Genomic DNA, 21,072 nt, shown 5'->3' on the forward strand with positions numbered 1-21,072 from the left:
AGTGGTGCACTTGTATTAATATTTCCGAATAGTTGGGAAAAAAACAAACAAAAAAAACCTGTTTTTTGTTTAACCCTAACTGGGGTTATCACCACTGATATATCCCTTCTTACTTGGGATAACCAACGCAGTCTAAGTACAGGTACCCTTCTCAGTATCTATTCCGGTATTTTTGTCGCATATCTCAATAAAATGAGTCTCAAAAGGGCCCTTAGGTACAATTCATACCATGAGGCCTTGGGCCGCCCACAGAACAGGCTCAATTTAGAGTCCTGTTCTACGACCTTCTTGTCTCCACTACCATTTTATTAGTTTCCACAGTAATTTCTCCTGCACTTCTCCAGACAAAGGTCCGTGCTGTGGAGCATTGGTCTTAGCCCACTGAAGCTACTCTTTATACCTAACGTGGCGGGTTGCTGTGTGATCAAAAAGGTCAGTTACATTCTACATAGCGTCCAGAGGGCTTCTGGTCGCTCACAGGTAAGAGCTTACCTCACTAATGCCTCAGAAGATGCTCCTATTTCATGCAACCTGACATACATAACGTTAATCTCCCTTACGGAGCCTAGCGGCTGTCCTAGCAGCCCTCTGCTCTTTTAATCAGTTGGCTCTACACTTTAGAGTTTCCCTGGTGTGTGGGTGCATAGTTTGTACATTGAGATTAGCGACACTATTCTACTAGAATCTGTTGGGGTTATGGACCAAAGCGTATCTCTGGGCTAGTGCACATCTTTACATAAGTGTGACAGTCACTATGTTCCACGCAGGGGGCCTGGTTGGGTTTTCCTGTTCAGTATGTTTTATTATTTTTATCACAGTGACAGGTACCTGTCGGGTACTTTCATGGTTGTCCTGCTCCCTGGCCTTGCTGTGTGGGATGCTTCCCTATATTGGTAGCTCTCCCTGGGTGGGGTTACATTCGTGCTCCTTTACTGCTAAGTTCCTGGTTGTTTTCACACTATGTTCGGGCCGGCAGTTGGTACTGACTACGCACTTCCATCAGATTGGAAGTTGTCTTTTTATCCCTGTTTTCAGTATGGGTTATACTGCTGTCTGACCCTCTGAAAGGAATTGTTGTCTTCATCCTCTCGTATTCGCCTCTGCCTCATGTCCCGTGGGATCTCCACTCGTTGGAGACTTCTATGGTATAACCTTTCCGCTGGTTCACAACTTTGTTGTAGTGGGACCTCAAGGATTGTTCAAAGCGATTGTTCGGTCTTGTCTTTGACCTCCCAGCATACTCTTTGTTGGGAGTCTGTGGACAGGATCAACTTTGATTGGTATTGTCATACTTCTATCTATATGATTATGACCAGCGGTGCTGGGTTTCTGCTGTCTGCAGCTGTTGCAGTTTACAGTGCAGACTCTAGTATGATTCACGAGTTCTTCTCGTTTTCTGCCCTTCTCCTATGGATTCTTGTTGGGGCTCTCTACTACCAGCTGTCTGGTTTGGTCTATTTTCAGCCGCTTCTCAACTGTGATTGTTTTCTCGCCAGCCGTTCTGTTCATTTTGGCTTCCGCTGTGCGTACGTTGTGGAAGTTCTTCTGTGACTGTCTTCTGAGGAGTAGTGTTTGTCTACTGTGCTCTACGACATTTGATCCTCTGCCTCTGCTGCGCCTATTGTTCTTGGCAGTCCCTATTTCGGTTTGGCCGAGGGGTCAGCAAGTTCTCCGCGCTTCCCACCCAGGAGGTTGGCTTTGGGACGTCCCCACTGTCTTGAACTCCAGTGTTCCCTAGTGGATGAAGGAGAAAACAGGATTTTGGTACTTACCGATAAATCCCTTTCTCCGATTCCACAGGGGACACTGGACGCCCGCCCAGCGCTGCGTACCTGACGTTTTGTTGGGTTTATTCTATGGTTGTGTGACTGCATGGTTCCCTGTTATGGGTTCCACTGTTCTCATTCAGTCGGTCTTGTTCCGTTCTGTGGTCTTCTCCTTCTCCTCGTTTTCTTGTCCTCCGTCTCCTCTCTGGCTCAGTTCTTAAACTGGGGCTGATGGGGCATAGAGGGGGAGGAGCCAGTCACACTTTTAAATAATTTAAAGTGCCTGGCTCTGCTCTACCACCGTCTATACCCCACTGTCTTGAACTCCAGTGTCCACTGTGGAATCGGAGAAAGGGATTTATCGGTAAGTACCAAAATCCTGTTTTGGGGATAAATTTCTGGGATTGTACGAACCGTGTAAAAGTGAGTAAGAGAAGTATCAGAGTATCCCTTTCTGCCCTCAAAATACAAATCTGGTAGATTGGGGCTATGGAGAAACTGACCTATTTCCTGCATGACATGGGCCACATGTTTACTCCAGATCTGGACTCACTAACTTTCTCTTAGTGACACCTCTCTGCCACTTCTCTCCACTCCATAATATACCAGTTAGACCCATGTGCGATGTGATATTCCTTTCCTTCTACTGTTGACTCTCATTATAGCACCTTCAACCTGTTTATTAATTCCCTCCACTCTAGGTACTCTCCTTTTGCACCTCTACTTTAGACCATATACGCAAATCTGCTACTCTTCCCTACCAGTCCCATTCTCCCCACTACTCTCGCCTGTCTCGTCGCCACTCCCCTCTCCCCCTGCCACAACACTATGGGCTATTTCTCACACACGTTTTCACCGGCTAGCAAAACACTAGCCAAAGCCGTCCATTTTTTGCCTGTGAATATGTCCCTTTCACACACAACTGTACTGTGCCGTGTGTGCTGGTTTTGCCATCTGTATGATTTTTTTTTCCCTAACTTTAACACTGAAACCGTGGATGGCAGCCATCCTTGTCAGTGTATATTACCGGCTGTAACACTGAGACCGTGCCGTCTGAAAGGACCCATCTGCTTACATACTTTATTAAAATTGCGACACGCCAAAAAAACGGCAGGTGAAAACTAGTGTGTCTGAAATAGCCTGAAAGGTTACATAAGGATTCATGTATACTTTTGTTTCTATGTTTATACAACTTCCTGTACTTGACCGTTCTATATTAGCTCACATATAATAATGTGACTTCTGTTGTATGGTTAAAATCACTCATTCTTTGTGAACCACTAAAATAAAGAATTTACAGAAATGTTCTTCCCTAACCTTAGTTTTTCCCTATGTAGTACCCATTACATACTAGGAAAAAGCACCAGGTCCAGCTGAATTGTCTGAGCAGCCAATAGGTTATAGAACTGGGGGGAGCTTTGAGCTTTCCCCAGTAAATTTGATGCGCCCACTACACTCGATTACCCAGAATTCCTATGGGGAAATGATTTAACATAAACCATTCTGGCATAAAAGATTAGTTAGTAATCTCATAGTATTATGGTAAAGGGTTTGGCATGCTTCATGTAAATTATGGGCAGACCAGTTGTGTTTTCTGAAACAGTGGGTATTTGGTTTGAGCATGTTTTTGAAACATTCTTTGCCCCTCACAGGCAGTGGTAAAGTGAATAGCTGCACGGCTGCGGAGGGCAGCTTCACTTCTCTGACAGGACTGCTAGAAGTTGAACCTTTGCACTTTACTTGCGTATCTACCAGTGACGGAACCAGAATTGAGAGGGATGACGCAAGTACGTTCACCGGTACATACAGTTTTTGTTACTTCCTCTTTTTCCCTTTTCTAAAATATGGTAATCTAACGTTTCAGTTATGTAAATATCTGACTGTAAATATGCGACAAATTAAATTGCCAATGATGATGCAGTTCAGTTTGAATGTTTATTTTGAAAGGTTAATATTTTTGAATTTTTTTGATAAATATTTTACTCTCCAGTGTGTCATAGCTTGGGTTTGGTGTGTTTCATGTTCTTCACCTGGCAAAATCAATCACCTCTGATATAAGGAAAACATTTTTTGGTTATACAAGTGTCAACTATGAGACTGTTATACATTTCTTGGCTACTAGTTTGATATTACACTTCAGACAATGTACTCTCCAAGATATCAGAGATTTTACCCACTCTGTAAGGCCGGGTACACATCAGTACGATGTGTATCCCAGCGACCCGACGCCCGATGGAAGCATATATCCGGCGGCTGTACACACCTCACGATCCTGTGTACAACCGTGCGATACACTATTCCATCCAGCATTCGCCTGTGTTTTGTCATCACTGTGGTCGGCCCACCTGATGTGCAGCACATCAGATGGGGGGACGACACACGTGAACGTACAATTGAGTGTACATACTGAGTGATATGGCCGACATGTCATTCCAATTTACCTCAAAAAAACGACATATCGTCAAATAAATCGCTTGATGTCTACCCGGCCTAAGCACTTCATGTTTTTTTTCTTGCCACAGGTTTTCTTTTGTTCAAATTGCAGCAACTGAAAAATAGAACATAAAATAAAAAATACAAAAACCCACTAGATGAGCACAGAATGGACATCCATATTCCAATCTGTGTATTACAAGAAAATAATAATTGTTTGTTTTAATTTTCCTATCACAATTTTTAATAAATAAAATAATAGTAATGACAATAGCAATAAAATGTGCCAGTGTCCATGACATCCAGCTGGGTCGTGCATCTGGTGACTCCCCTCAGCCTTTGTGACAGAATACATAGTAAATAAAGGCACCAATAAGTGAATAAGATCCCAAAACCAAGAGAAAACTTAACTCAAGTACATTAAGAACAGTGCAGACCATAAGAGTTATTCAGATAGAACTGATCTGCTTACACATAGGAATTGGGAAGGACTATTATGTTGTATATTGTAACACCTACCGTATGTTTTATACCTAATAACTAGGAACATGCTAGATCAATCAATACAAAAGTACAGTAAATTATACGAAAATGTAAGAAAAGAATAACCCAAAAAAACACCCAAAAAACTACCTATATAAAGAATCTGCACAATAATTGAACATACTACAGCAGTAAATATAGTTTGTTCTGTTTGAGCTATAGTATTCCTTTTATAAAAACATAATGGAAAGTGTGTGACGGTAGTTTGTTTGCAATGTTTTTCCACATCAGGTTTGTTGTATAGCACATTGACTGAACCAATAATTGCAATGCGGTGAAAAAAATGGGTCCTTGAGTATATTCTACAAATCAATGACTGCTACTTTTAAGTGCTGCTTACAGGTCTAGGTAATATTTGGGAGGGATGGATGTGTGTTAATACATGTTTATCAAAGTGTATGCTTATGTGTAGTAGGATATTTCAATACAAGAGCAGCTTTATCTTCATCCTTTTGTTTGTTTCTCGCCCCATGCCAGTGAGTACGTTTGGTGTGACCCCAGCGGTGGGCGGCCTGTCTGCCGGGACGGTGGGAGAAGCCTCGACCGCTCTGAGTTCTGCAGCTCAGGTTGCTCTGCAGTCGCTTTCCCATGCAATGGCCTCAGCCGAGCAGCAGCTCCAGGTACTGCAAGAGAAACAGCAGCAGCTTCTGAAGCTTCAGCAACAGGTGGGAGGACGTTTTCCCACATTCACCTTGAACCCCACATGCTGAGAATCTTGTGCAAAATACTGTAAAGTAGTCCAGTGTTTACTTAACATTTTGTGTAAGCTCCCAAAAGGGAGTATTGCAAAAGTATTTGTTTGCAAGTTTTATTATATAGCATTAGGAATAAAGCAAAGTGTGTTTTGCGGTTGGTTTATTACCTGCTGATGCAAATCTCTCCAAAGTTAGAATTGAGCTTAGACAAGAGGTTGAGGTTTGTAGAGCTACTCTGTAACTTTCTCCTACATCCTATTTTAAGGTCACTGCAGCTGTGGGGTTGTGTTGATGAGGGTACATGAGCTGGGCACTTAAAGGTTAACTTCCTTTAAGATCGAAGCTCTCTGCTTCCTTCAGTTAATTTTTGTGCTGAAAGATTCAGGAAGATTTTTACCATGTGGAAAGTTTTTAATTTTTCTTTTGTTGTTTTTACTGTACATGCTTCTGTCGCATTTCTTCTCACTCTCATGGCATTGCGAGCAGGTTGAGGTGTGTGCACGCGCGGCGCCTCTCTTGTTGTGGCTTTGCCATGGATCAAACTGTTCACCTCCTATTCCCAGGGTCAATGGCTGTTTGGGGCACAATTCCATTTTCTGTCAGGGTTTCATATATAGTCAGATGGCACCCCTCTCCAGAACTGATACCACTCCGAACCTGTCCTATGAACAGAGAGTAACAATCCCTGCATATAGTGTCACTTCTTTGGCAGGCTTTGTCACAGTAAAACGTCCGCCAGAGCTTCTCTAAACTGTGTAAGTCCATTTATGTGGCTATGTGTGCAGCATTTAGGTCTACAATCGCTGCATGGAACAGTCATGTTTGTCCTTGAACTTTAATCAGGCTACTGGTGGAAGGAGCGCTTTCTTTCTGGTCAGTATGCCCAATCCTATGCAGCCAACGTTCCAATCCTTTTGTGTCTCCTTTTGTTCAGAGGGCCTTTTTTCCTGGGGTCAATCCTTTTCTATATGAGATGGACTGTAGAGAATAGAGGCCGAGCACCCAGGATCTCAGCCATCTGCTAAACAATATACCTAACAGACTTCTCCCCCATCCAGTGGAGTTGGATCCTGTCCTTTTTTTTTTTTTTTTTGGGACATTAAGAACCTTCTCTTCAGATCTGTGAATGACAGGTGTTATGGAGTGATGATACGTCTTAGACCTCCTGGGGCCACCTTTCAAAATCCACAAGTTAATTTATCCCAACTCGAACAAGGTGTTGTGGAATACCAGTCTTCGGTTGGACATTTCCAAATGTAGTCTTTCAGATCCATTCACAATGGCATAGAGGGCAAAAAAATGCTGCTTGTCTATAGACGTCAAGGACGCATGTCTTTATATTCCTGTCTAGGAGGGGCACCACTGTTTCCTTGGATGTGCAAATCAAGACTTCATTTCTAGTTCTAGGTGTACTGGTTTTAGCCAGGCCATGATGCCATGAGTCTTAACAGAGGTCATGGTTGCTCTGTTGAGATCTCAATCTTACATTTGTGTCTTACCTGGATGATCTTTCTCAAAGTAGATTCTGTTGTCCTAGTGCATGCTTCTCTACACAGAATTGGCCAGGCTGCTTCGCAAGGGTGGGCTTTCAAATCCAAACTTGTTTTCAATCAGAGGATGATTTTTTTGGTGCTTTTTTCCAATACCAGTGTGCAGATGGTCTGTCTTCCAGAAAAGATGGTTTAGATTCTCCAGGAGCTTTTGAGAAGGGTCATGGTTCCAAGAAGCTCCTGGCTGCTTCTCTGCATGCAGTTAATTGTAAAGATGATCATCTTCCTCTAGATGGTTCAGAATGTCTTATGTTTCAGCTACAGGTTTGTCCTCATACACTTTTGCTGTAGTTGTGACAAACAGCCCCTCTCGGGGTGACTCTGCCCTGCTGAGCATCTTTCTTGCTCAAAATGTTCCTTGTTCACATAAATCAACTGGGAGCGACAAAAGGAGATTTATGTTCTTACCTGTTAAATTTCTTAGACTCCATAGGTGGATACAGGGATCAATCTGGGTATAGCCTGGAGAGGAGAGTCTGGGCATCAAGTAGTTTAAATTCCTAACAGCCCAGGCTTCCTCTCCTCTATACCCTGCCCCTAGCCACGGGTAGCCAGTTTAGTTAGCAAACCCATGGCAAGGAGCGAGGCAGAGGAAGAGAGGAAGAACCACACACAGGATAGGTGAGCAAAACCTGTTACGAAGGCTAGGTGCATCAGGGTGGGCACCCTGTTCCCCCTGTGGAGTCTAAAGAGATTTAACCGATGAGAACACAAATCTTTTTCTTCCTCCACTAGGAGGCACAGGGGTCACTCTGGAACATCACAAAGCTGTCCCCTCTATGGGAGGGGACGCTACTGAGCTGCAGTGAGAACAGTACGCATGAAGGCTGTGTCTGAATACGCAAAGGTGTCAAAAGCATAAAAATGGATGAAAGTGTGGGCAGAGGACCACGAGGCACCTTACAGAGGAGTTCTGCAGATGCGCCACAGCGAGATGCCTAAGAGGTTCCCACTGACCGGTTCGAATAAGCAGTCACCACGGTAGGGGCAGGAAGATCTGCCTAAGATTATGCCTGGCGGACAGTCAAGTGGAGCCAGCGCCTGTCTCTGGAAGTGGATAAGCAAAGCCGAAACCTGGACCTTCAAGGAAGAGGGATTGTAGTTTAAATGCTGGCTTTCGGGATGCCGGCACTGCAATCCCGACACCTGTCAAAATACCGGCGCCAACATCCCGACTGGGGAGAGCTTGGGTTGGGCACTAGGATGGTTAGGTTTTAGCTGCGGGGGGAGGGGGGGGGTTAGTTATAGTCTGCGGTGGGGAGGTAGGGTTAGGAGACTTACCGACAGGTCTTGATATCCTAACCCTGTTGGGATGCCGGCGTCTGGATCCCGTATTCAACCCAGGAAGAGAGCCTGAGGCCCAAAACTAGACCTGTCTGAAAAAAAAGGACATGCAAGAGGCAAAAAGACCTGGGATTAAAGGCCCTAGTCAAACACCAAGTAAATAGATTCATGCCCGAAGAGGGCTTCCTAGCACTAAGCATGGTCTGGGTGACACTTTTGGAAAACCCTTTTGCTCTCAAGAACCACCCCCGTCAAAGCACTACGGACCCAGATCCAGGTGGAAGCATGGGCCTTGAGTCAGAAGATCCGGCTGCAGGGAAAGGCCCAGGATCTGTGTACCACACCCGCGTGACCAATCTGGCACCACCAGGATCATTGTGCCTCCTTTCAGCTTGAATGTGCGGAGAACCCGAGGAATCATTGAGACTGGTGGGAAGATGTATATCGGAGGAAATTCCCCTGGGAACCGCTAGAGCATCTGCCAGGAGAGCTCCAGGAACCCTGGTGCTGGAGCAGCATCTCAGCAACTGGTGGTTGTGACTAGGCACATTTCATATCTATGTCCGGTAGGCCCCAAAGGCAGACTAGCAGCTGAAAGCTATCCGTATTTAGAGCCAATTTGCCTGCATGAATGTCCTGGCGGCTCAGGAAGTCCACCTTCCAATTCTGGATTCTGGGGATGAAGACTGCTGACAGAGCCGGAAGAATGATTCTCTGCCCAACGAAGAATGTGGCTGACCTCCTTCATGGCACCGCGACTGCCGCCCTGCTGGTTTATGTAGGTGACTGTGGTTGCATTGTCCGGCTGTACCTTGAACGGACGCCCCTGTAGAAGTGACTGCGTCTGGCAAAGAGCCCTCTACACCACTCTGAGCTCTAGGATATTCACAGTTTACTTTCTTGAAATGTCCAACAACCCTGGAAGGTTTGACATGTCACTGCCCACCACCCCTGAAGACTTGCATCGGTGGTGCATAGGACCTAGTCCTTGATCCAAAAAGGACGACTTCTATCCAGATGTGAGCGGTGGAGCCACAACAGGAGAGAGAGGCTAAACTCTCGGGGGAGAATGAGCGCCTGCCACTTGAGGTTCAGGTAAGATTTTTAGAGGCTGGGAGTTAAACTGGGCGTACTCCACCATATCGAAGGTGGAGACAAGAGACCTCAGGATCTGAATACAGGAGTGGATGGACACCTGATGCTGGTTCTGATCGTGGAATGCAGCGCCAATATCTTGTGTGCTGGAAGGAAGACCCGCTGAGTCTTGGAATCCAATAATGCTCCTAAGTGACCTTTATGAACACTCGAGGGGCCCTCATCGCAAACTTGATGAAGTGCTGGTAGCTGGAATAAGTAGTAGGCATCCTGGATGGCCCAACAAAGCCATAAAAGCAACCAACTCCAGAGCCAGACTAATGGAACGAAGAGATTCCATGTGGGACCTGGGTGTCCAGAGGAACTTGTTTAGCTCCAACAATTTGAGGATTGACCTAAATGAGCAATCTGGTGAAAGAGATTGGCATAGAAACTCATACCTCTCTGAGATGGGGGACCAGAATGATGACCTGGGAGGCCAGGAGGGAGCGAATGGACACCTCGAGAGCTTCTGCTTTTCCTTGCTGTGCTGGAAGGTCGGTGGGAAAAAACTGGTCGGCGTAGCCCTGAGAAAACTATGCCTCTGACCCAGACGACTGTCTTGGTTTGCATCCAAACTGCCGAAAATAGCAGAAGCCGCTCTCCCACCCCCGGGGTCCCTCGGGGGGAGATACATCCCATCATGCTGCAGGCTTGTCAACAGGACGTCTGGTGGACCAAGCTGCTTACGAGGGTAAGCAGCTTGGAGGCCTAGAGCCTTTGGAAGGCGGACCCTGGCTTCTGAAAAAATTTGACCACTGGCCTTACCCTGTGGACAAAAGGAACAAAAACTAGATGTCCTGTATCTGGGAGGAGCCGCAGAAGGCAAGAAGGTCGACTTCGTCCTTCTTGCCTTCTGCGTAGTAGAAGCCCAGATTTTGTCCAATTTGTCCCCCGAATATGGAAGCTCTTCCAGAGCCTTATTGTCTGTAGTATACTCAGTCCGATACTCCCCCCTGAGAGTGGTGTATTGCTCTTGAGCGTAGCAGGCCTGCGTCTGGGAGCTTTATCCTTGTCCAGTTGCTGACACTTGAGCCAACCCCTGCACAGACTAAAAGACTGCATCCAAGGTAGCTCAACAGTAAGGTAGCTGTGGAGTTTGGAGAATGTTATTAACAGGGAGTGCTGGAGCTGCAAGCCATTTAACTAACTGAGACGTTACCTGTGTCAAAGTAGAAGCCCAAGCCGGTTCCTGACTGGTTCCAGTGGCTGAAGGCACCTCCTGCTGTGGAGCTGTAAAGCCAAGGCCATCGTGGTTCAGGTCCTGGGGAGAAATGACGTTGACACAGCACTGGAGCACCCACCTCCTTGGGAGGCTTATTCTTGGAAAACATTATAAGCTGTCCAAGAAATCCCTACAAACACAGGCCTGAGCAGTCGTGTGTTCTCAAGGTAAAAGCAAAGAGTGTCTAAAAGCACACATCCACTAAAAGACCTCAAAACGACTCATGATAACTACATTGTAATCGTGCAGACGTTTGTCAGTCTGTGATGTCCCTACACTGAACGAGCAGTCATTTAGTGAAGGCACATCAATCATCTGCAAACATGTTGAACCTGACGTTATCGTCAGATTGTACAACATATTTGTACGATGATAGTTGTCTAAACGATCAGCGGGAACGCGCATCGCTGGTCGTTTACAACTTTTTTTTTTTTTATATAAACGATTTTCAAACTGTTGTTGAACTATAACGTTATCATTCAATCACTCAATTTAATAGTGGATCTGTGCCTTAAAACCGTATTAAATACAATAACAGCCTCATTTATCAAAGAGTTTATCACTCAAAACTAGTGATTTCACTTTTTATGATTAATGGTGCTCCAGCCAATCGGCTCCCAGCTGTTTTATAACAGATGACAGTTGGGAGCTGATTGACTGTAGCACCATTTATCATAAAAAGTAAATTTTAACACTAGTTTTGAGGTAATAACTCGTTGATAAATGAGGCCCTCAGTGTGTATGTATGTGTGTGTGTGTGTGTGTATATATGTATGTGTATATATGTGTATGTATATATATATGTATATGTGTGTGTGTGTGTGTGTGTGTGTGTGTATATATATATATATATATATGTGTGTGTGTGTATATATATATATATATATATATATGTGTGTGTGTGTGTACATATATATGTGTGTGTGTATTGACCAGCGGTGTCCACAAGGTGACTGGTATCAACAGCAAGGCACACAGGCAGAAAATGCACACAGACCACTCAGTGCTATGAGTAAATGGGCAAATAGTGGCGCCGGGGATCGGCTGCAGACTCTTCTGCTGCCATGAGGCCAGCATAACCGGCTGGTTGATGCAGCTTAGGGGAGGTAGGCTCTGTTCCGGCATCTCCTCCCCCCGACCCAGGCGTAGTCTCTTCAAAGGTTTTTGCGTGTCTGGGTCGCTCCTACCCGCCTCGTGTATATGAGTCGCTCACAGTCCACTATCTGTGCGCTACTGTAACTGTTCTCAGGAGGTTTTGGGTCAGTCTCCCTGTATACCTCTCCCATGGGTCAGGTATATGGTGCTCTATATCCTACCAAGCATAGTGTTTTGAGTAGTTGATCAGAGCCCATTGCAACTAAATTGCATATGCATTGTATGTGACGGTTTGCTGGCTGTTTGTGATACTGCCTTTTATTTCTGATTATCAGTTATAACTATTACCATTATAACTATTACTTTTTTTCTCCTCATCCCTCTGTTGCAGGTATGTGATTTTTTTTTTTCTTTATACTTCATATTTATTTGTGAAGGCTGTCACATTACATTACATTGCATTGTTACCTTTTATAAGTGATATGTCAAAAAGTAAAAGGAATCAGGAGGGGCAGGTCCTTGTGCTGGCTTCATGTAAATCCTATTTGGTGGGCTTGTCCTCTCAGGACTTAATAAAGGATGGTTTGTGTGCTGTCTGTTATAAAGAGCCACCTCACCAGGCCAGTATACCAGTCCCTGTACAGGAGCCATTTTGGGTGTCCTCCTTGTCTCAGTTATTGAAGCAGTTTGTGGATTGTATGGCTACTCCCACCCTGCCTCCTTGTATGGGGTACCCACAGCATGCTATGTTTGCACCTGCTATACATTCCTCCTGGATGGATGCTTCTGCCCACTCAAGTCAGAGTATGGCTCAGTCAGCTGTTTCCAGCAGACCGGTAGTCACTAAGTTGCCTAAACAGAAGTTATCTTTCTATCAGTCTGTTCAGAATATGGATTCAGACGCATCATCGGAGGAATCAGATGATGCGTAGGGTTCTTCTTTCCGGGTCTAGCTCAGGAGAGGCGAACCATCCTTCTTCAGTGGGATGTTCCTCCTTTGGTGAGGGCAGATACATCGATCCTAGATATACAGGATGATGAACCAGCTCCAAGTAAGAAGGCTCCAGTGTTTAAACACCGGAAGGTGGTAAAAGCTGAGTTTCCTAAATCCGAGCAGGTCACTGAACTTATTGAAGAAGCATGGCGTAACCCGGATAAACGGTTTTATGTTACTAAAAGATTAGCATTGTTGTATCCTTTCCCAGCTTCTGAATGTACGAAGTGGGATATCCCTCCTATTGTGGATGCTCATGTGGCACACTTAGTCAGGAATGCTACGTAACCTATTCCATCAGCATCTTCTCTTAAAGATCCTACAGATGAGAAAATGTAAACATGTCTTAAGGCAATTTTTTTCATCATCTGGAGCTGTTACTCATCCAGCTATGGCTGGGGCTTGGGTAGCCAAAGCAGTTGAAGAATGGACTTGGGGCATTGGAGGGTTCTCTACCAGATGCTACCAGAAAACTGCTTGCATATATCTCCCACATACGGGAAGCAGCCTCCTATTTGGGAGGAGCAGCAATATATGCGGGACTATTAGCTTCTAAAGCATCGTCAGCTTCAGTGATGGCTCGTAGGGTACTTTGGTTAAGGTCCTGGAAAGCTGATACAGGGTCAAAGAAGGCTCTGGAATCCTTACCTTTCTATGGAATATAGTTTTTGGAGCAGAGTTAGATAAGATAATAGCTACTCTGGCAGCTTCAAAATCTGCAGGTCTGCCATCTATGGCTACATTGAAGTCTAAGCAGTTTTCTTTTCGTCCTCAGGGACGAGGAAAAAGGAACAGTCTTCCTCCAGGCCGTCTAGTTTTCACAGGACAACCAGGTGACAAACTAAGAGGTCTGCGCCGGCCAGACGTCCAGCTACAAAGCTGGACGACAAACCCTTCTCCTGATGGGGTGTGCCTCCTCCTGGGGGATCCCAGGATGGTGGTGGACTTCAGTTTGCGGAGTACTGGCATCAAACAACAAATGCCTGAGTCCGAGAAGTGGTCTCTCAGGGGTATGCCCTCACTTTCCAGAGGCATCCTCCCCAGAAGTTTTTTTGCACAAATCCTCCATCAGATGCGTTCAAGACCTTGGCACTTCAGGAAGCCGTTTACTCTCCGATGCAGGCAGGGGTAATAATCCCGGTTCCTGAGTTACATTAAGGATGAGGCTGCTATTCCAATCTACTTTTGGTTCACAAACCGAGTGGGTCTCATGGCCCTGTTCTAAATCTGAAAACCCTCAACAAATTTATCCGTGTACCCAAGTTCCGAATGTAATCTCGAAGTCAATTATTTTGGCAATGGAGCCTGGAGATTTTATGGTTTCCCTGTACATTCAGGATGTGTACCTGCATGTGCCTATTATGCCATCCCACCAAAATAATTTCTATGGTTTGCTGTTGTCCAACACAGCAGATGGTACATCTGGGGGCACTTCTGGTTTCTCAGACACAAAGGGTATTTTTGCAAGAAGAAAAATTGCGGTCCTATCATTGCGAATATGCAAATGCTACGCAAGCAATGCAGATCCTGGGGCAATGGTATCCACCTTCGACATGGTGGGGTATGCTCAGTTCCATTCCAAGCCACTGCAACAATTCTCTCCAATTCTCTCTAGGTGGAATGGACAGTATAATCTAATAAGATCCCAGAGGATCCTTCTCACTCCGGAGGTTAGTCTCTCTCTCTTGTGGTGGCTGAAAAAGGATCTGGACAAAGGTCGCCCATTTTGGATTCCAATTTGGGTCCTTCTCCCCATGAAAGCCAGTCTTTGCGGATGGAGGGCAGTGACAGGTCATCACAACTTTCAGGGAAGATGGACGGAGCAGGAAAGTAATCTGCCTATTAACATTCTGGTGCTTCGAGCAGTATACAAAGCATTTATGGCACAGGACCTGCTCCAGGGAAGGCCGTTCCAGATCCAGTCCCTCAACGCGACCACAGTAGCTTATCTCGATCATGAGGGAGGCACGCAAAGTCATGCAGCCATGAGGGAAGTGAGAAGAATTCTGATTTGAGCAGAACGTCATCTTCCGGCTATCTCAGCAATATTCATTATGGGGGTTCTCAATTTGGAAGCAGACTTCCTAAGTCGTCAGGACATACATGCCAGAGAGTGGTCTCTCCATCCGGGACATGGCATCTCGTCACAACCACAAGGTCCACCCAGGTATGGGTCCAGGGAACCATCGGCAGTCTTCATGGACGCACTGGCAGTACGATGGGATTTCATGTTGGCGTATATCTCTTTCCTCTGATTTCCCTCCTCCCAAGGGTCCTCAGAAAATTCAAGCAGGAAGGCGGAACAGTAATACTAGTGGCTCCTGCTTGGCCCAGATGTCACTGGTTCACCGACATACGGAATCTGTCCATAGACAGTCAGTATCATCTTCCCCTATGTCTAGATCTGTTAGCACAGGATCCCTGCCTCCATCTGGATCTACCTAGTCTTTCTTTGACGGCGTGGCTCTTGAATCTTCCATCTTAAGAGCCAAAGGTTTCTCTAGTTCTGAGAATCAGGCGATGCTTAGGGCACGAAAGCCTCCTTTTGCACGCATCTATTAGTGTTTGGCGTTCTTTCAGTCGATGGTGTTCCCACAGAAATTATGACCAGAAGGTTTTTAGGGTTTCCTGAGTGCTATCTCCGCCTGGCCAATTTGAGAGAACAGGTTTCTGCACGGTCAGTCTGGTTCCAGAGAGAGATTGCTTCATTACCAGATGTTAGAATTTGTTTTCAGGGGGTTCTCTGAGTTCAGCCTTCTTTTGTACCACCGGTAGCACCGTGGGATTTGTCTTTGCATCTCAAGGGTCTACAAGCTCTCCTATTTGAACCTCTGGACTTTGTTGATTTGAAATGGTTGACAGCGAAGTCACTTTTTCTACTCGCTATTTCTTATGCACGCAAGATCTCTGATTTGGCAGCGCGCTCTAGTCGCTCCCCATTTTTGAGTTTTCACCAGGATAAAGCTGTTCTTCGTACAAGGGAGGGAGGGTTATCCTTCTAAGGTAGTGTCTTGTTTTCACATGAATGAAGAAATTGTAGTTCCAGCTTTTCAGGCTTCAGATCTTTCTGTAGGTGAAGCCTCCCTGGATGTAGTTCGTGCTCTCTGTATCTATGTGGAGCGTACAAACTCTATTAGAAAATCAGAAGCTCTTTTTGTGTTATATGGTTTTCACAAACAAGGATGGCCAGCTAACAAACGGACTCTGGCTAGATGGTTACATATGACTATCTCTCAGGTATAAACACAGGCTGGTCTCCCTGCTCCTGACACTGTGACAGCACATTCTGCTCGGTCTGTAGGGCCATCATGGGCGTTTCGTCTATGCTGAGCAATTGTGCAAGGCAGCCACGTGGTCTTCTGTTCACACTTTTTTCAGGTTTTACGCCTTTGATACTTTTGCCTCTCAGGATGCTTCCTTCGGGCGACGAGTTCTCCTTTCTGCTCAGTAACATCCTCACCCTTAGGGAAACTACTTTAGGACATACCCATGGGGTATCCCTTGAACCTGAAGAAGAAAATAAGTTATGGTAGACTCACCATTGATAACTCTTCGAGGTTCACAGGGCACCCACCCTGACGCACCTGGCTTCATTGGGTAATTTTTCTTTCGGTCACGGATTCCCTCATCTAGTATGAGTGTTTCTGTTGTATGATTGTTCTTCCTTCTCCTCTTTACTTCTCCTGCCTTGGGCTTGTTTACGAAACTGAATGCCTGTGGTCAGGGGCGGGGTGTAGGTGGAGGAGGACCAGAGGCATCCTGGGAGCTGAAAGCTTTAACTGTTTGGTGCCTGGATCACTCAAACCACATTATTCCCCATGGTATCCCTGTGGACCCTATGGACTTATCAATGGTAAGCCTGCCATAACTCTTATTTTATGTGTAAGGGGCACTACTAATGGGGGCACTGTATATAAGGGGCACTACTGTGGGGGGCACTGCATATGGGACACTACTACTGGGGGCATTAAGTTGCACATGGAAAGGACTGTTCCCAGAGTGAAGAGAAACTGGCGTGTCTTGTCAAGCATCCATTTTTTAGTGGCCACGCCCCTTGTGGCATGCGGTCATGCCCACTTTGACACAGTTGGGGAGGGGCACAATTTTTCATCTTGCCCTGGGCGCCAAAGACCCTAGTTATGCCACTGCAAATAGTGCTCAACAAACCAGCTATAAAAGCAGGAAGAAGCTATGGATATAACCTGGTTGGTAGGAGTGAGTTATATGAGGAGACAGGAGCCCAAGCATCTCTCCCTGAACTGTGCTGAGGAAGTCAATGTAGAAAATGGCCACTCAGTGTCTCAGAAGAGGTGGAGAGAGGGCCGGATTAAGCATGGGACTTGTCATCTGCAGGGAGGAAGTGCGCCCAGGGTTGGGGGAGGAGCCTACCTCTCCCATCTGGTATGGACCCCCTGGGTAATGGCCATCACTGCTACAAAGCAGTGTCCTATTTCGCAAATACCCTGGTGGTCTAATTAGCGGCGTGGAGGCAACTGGTGCCCTCACTACCAACAGTGAGCCGTGCTTACCTGACATCCATCGTCGTCCGGCTGCGGCATGCGCCTCCGGGTATTGTGGAGACCGTGGCTGAAGTCACAGACCCAGTCACCAGTGCTGTTGTCGCCAGTGCTAGGGTTGGTGGAGCAGCGTTGATGGTGTCCTATAGGACGACCTGAACCGCTTGCTCAGTAAAAGAAAATAAGTTAAATTAAAAGTCATGGAGGACCACTGAAAAGTAGGGCCCCCTTAAAAGGGTGCCCGTTCCTGCTAGCACCAAACTCAAACTGGCTGATGGTGGCTGGGGGCGAGGGAGCCTTGGCTATTGGAAATTTAAGTTTAAGAATTTGGTGCCCAGACTCTCCAGGTTATCCCCAGAGTGATCACTATGTCCCCTAGTGGAGGAAGAAGAAACTACCTTGCTGGCTTGCACTGATCAAATTTGATGTGCAACATTTTTATATCTGTGTGCGACTAAGTCTGGATCTGTATACAAAGGGCTATGATGCAGCTGCCACAGCTTTTTCTCATGTTCTTTTAACGTGTTTAATTCCTGTGCAATTAAGGTCTCATCCCAGTGTCTCTAGTACACTGAGTGGTGTTTCTCTGCATGTGCAATGCGACTAAGATGCAAAATTTAAAGAAAAGTACAATACGCTAGTCCTCTCACGGCAGCTGAGTCATCCTGGGTGTCTTGTGTCATTATGGCGTATAGATGTTAGGTGTACAAAGACAAATTTGTAGACCCTCCTACCCCCCCTCCCTAAATTACAATACTTCCTCAAGCAGGCCAAGAGGGAATGGAGTTTTTGTGATCTTTATGGCCCTAGGTTGGCCAAGAAGGAACGGATATGCCTACGTTCTAATGATGGTATGAAGTCTAGACTGGCGGCTTCCTCAATCCTCACAGGGTCTGCTTCTATACACCAGGACCTTCATCATAACTGTTGAAACCAGTAATCCAAGAGGTTTTCAGAAGATGTTATAAAGTCTAATAAAAGCCAGAAAGATTTATTCTGCACAAAATAATCATAGGGTATGGAAGAATTATGTGGTTTGAGTCAAAGGATTCAACTCTTCTTCTTAAGTTTTCTTGTCTTCTTTCCTTTCTTCAGAACATACTAGACCTTCTCAGTGTGTTTTAAGGATCTTAATATGGTCCTATTAGTTAATCAGCTTCCTCTGTTTGAAACTTTTGAGTGGATTGAGTTTGAAGTATTTGACCTGGAAAATTGCCTTCATTGTAGATGTGTTTTTTGGACTTTGGGGCCCTGTCTCCCTTGTTGGTTTTTCATGACAACCATTTTGTCCATTTTGTACAAAACACTATCATTCTTGCCTAAGCTGTAATTGGCTTTCCATCTTAATCAGGAGATAGTCATTCCTTCTTTATAGGGTCTGGATGTTCAAGTGTCTGGCTACAGCTGGCTTTCCTGGATGTGGCTAGAGAGCTTAAAGTTTACCTGAATAGTTATTCTGCTGTTCCATGGTCAGGCTCTGCTAGTACTTTCCAATGCACAGTTGAGGGATTTACCAGCCTCAAAATAGACTATAGTAAAATTGGAAAAGTCCACTTTTCTGCCTGTTTATTCTGTTCCCAGACAGGTGGTTCTGGAATATTTTTCACTCTCCTCGATCATAAAATTCCTCCTGGGCGACGCTGCAAAACTTCCACTGAGCTGCTATGTCAGGCAACTACCTGTTTATATGCCCAAAGGTTTACTGCATTTTACCGGTTCAAGTTGCATCTAATGCTTGGGCATACACGGCCATATAAAATGTCTGTCAGACCGACAGACATTTTATCTGGCCGGCTGCCAGCCGCAGATGTCGCCGGCATACAATGTGAGATTTCTCTTAGTGTATTCGGCAGACATCCGCGCTCCACCCCTGGGGAAGGAGACATTTCCCTGTGTTCCTTCCGTAGGACGGAACACAGGAAATGTCTGTCTGTCGGCCGTGGCTGGGCATACACTGCCCGATGCGGCCGACAGTTTACCGGGAAATATCGCATCGGACTGGCTTGCTGGACAATGCGGCATGCCCGGCAGTGCAATATTTAACCCTCGGTCGCCCCTCCCACAATCTACAATTATCGGGGCGATCCGCCGATATCAGGCGGATCTCCCCGATAATTGTAGCGTGTATGGCCAGCATAAGGAAGCTTGTTTGTTAGTTTATCATTTGGGCTTTACAATTTCTCATGTGCCCTCAACACACTACCCTATGGTAGCACACATGATTTCGGAGAAATGGGTTTAATTTCTGTATGACAGATACTTTCTTTCCCACTGCTAACATGAAAGCTATTTGGGCTAAAATCTGCTGTTTCTGAACTATAGTGGGGTCTGTGAGAATAGAACCACACATCATCTGAGGTTTTCAATTTGTTCTAAGTTTAAGGCTCTGCAGGCCTGTGTCTGAAGAATCTTGCAGCATTCTTGCCCCATTTTCCATCCCCTTTCAATGAAACAAATACAGTAGGTGACCATTGCAGTCAGCTGTGTGAAGTTATATTCACATAGATGACTTCCTGCCTTTGTTTATCAGATTAAGCCCTGCACAGGGGCATGCATGGACAAAAGGGGCGGGTGTTTTGGGCGGTTTAATTAAACATGTTTGTTTTCTAGTATTTAGGTTTAACAGCAGACTGTATTCCATCTACAGTGGGTATTATCTTGTAATATGCTAACTGAAATGTGGTTAATTTAGTACATGTTTGAATGCCTTCCAAACAGGGATGGTACATTTCTGCTTTTACTTTATTTTTTTAAGATCTGTTTATTTTGGATTTTCAAAAATATAGTGACAGAAAAAATTGAAAATGTTACAGGCAGATATCAATAACAATAAATAACAATGTGCAATAGTTATACAAAGGTAACATGGGAAAAGCAAACTGGTGTGTGGATTCAGACGCTAAACATACATTAGGGAAGTAGAAATATAGTCCCAGTTTGAATAATAATTGTATACCAGTACAAAAATAGCCCATGAACAATATAATAATATCCAAAGAAAAGTAAAACAATACATATGGATATCTGGATAAAAACACAAATAACAGCAGAAAATACAAATATTAGAAAAAAGGAGGGGGGGTGGAGGAAGAAAGAAAGGCAGCGTTGCAGAAGAATCAATGAACAGAGAATACGTGGTCAATATCAGGGTGATGTACAGAGTATGTCCCCTGAGCATACATACTATATATAGGAACATCCAGGTTTACAATTGATCAAAAGGAAATACAATACATAAGAATTTCCTTTTCATTCAAGATAACTGTCTTAGTAAATACCATGAGGTAGTCTCAAACCCCTTCAAAATCTGAGCTTGTGTAGGGAAGTCGAGTGATTCAATATATGCGCCCCATTTTTTATAAAAGGATGTAACCCTTCCTTCCAGCGCAGGGAAAACTGCTTGTCTATCATAATACAGGGTCTGGAGCATAATAGACTTAACCGTTCCCAAAAAGGGAGGGGAAGGGGAGGTCCAAGCACATAAAATGACTTTTTTAGCTACGGTGACAATGACAGTCAGTAATGGGACTATGCGAGATTTATCAGGGCACAAATCCCAGTTTGTGAAATTAGCACATAAGGCCAACGGATCACTATAAAGTTTTAGGTGAAAAATAGAGTTAATAAGGATCATTACCTTACCCCAGAACTTTGCGATCTTAGGGCATGTCCAGAAATGATGAAAAAACGTAGCATTCAGGCGCCTGCATTTTAAGCAATCACCAGTCTCCGCCTGGCACCATAAAGCTCTTGTGAGCCTGCGAAATATATGCTCTATTAATAGTTTTGGTCTGAGCCTCTTGTAGCCAGGAACAGCGCAAAAATGTAAGAGTGGC

At 45.1% G+C, this 21,072-nt stretch overlaps 1 protein-coding gene across 11 annotated transcripts in view; it reads left to right on the forward strand.

Annotated features, from left to right (window-relative positions):
* Positions 1-21,072, forward strand: part of BIRC6 (baculoviral IAP repeat containing 6) — a 403,615-nt gene that overhangs the window by 129,780 nt on the left and 252,763 nt on the right. For 8 of the 11 annotated variants that reach the window (XM_088474413.1, XM_088474414.1, XM_088474417.1 and 5 more), the window contains 2 exons: positions 3,419-3,565; positions 5,220-5,407. In XM_088474413.1, the coding sequence (XP_088330539.1) occupies positions 3,419-3,565; positions 5,220-5,407 (335 nt within the window). The remainder of the gene's footprint in view (positions 1-3,418; positions 3,566-5,219; positions 5,408-21,072) is intronic. The other 3 variants (XM_088474418.1, XM_088474422.1, XM_088474421.1) reach the window with 2 other exon arrangements.

This window comes from Taudactylus pleione, unplaced genomic scaffold, assembly GCF_031769625.1.
Source record: "Taudactylus pleione unplaced genomic scaffold, aTauple2 ptg000154l, whole genome shotgun sequence".
Lineage (NCBI taxonomy): Eukaryota > Metazoa > Chordata > Amphibia > Anura > Myobatrachidae > Taudactylus > Taudactylus pleione.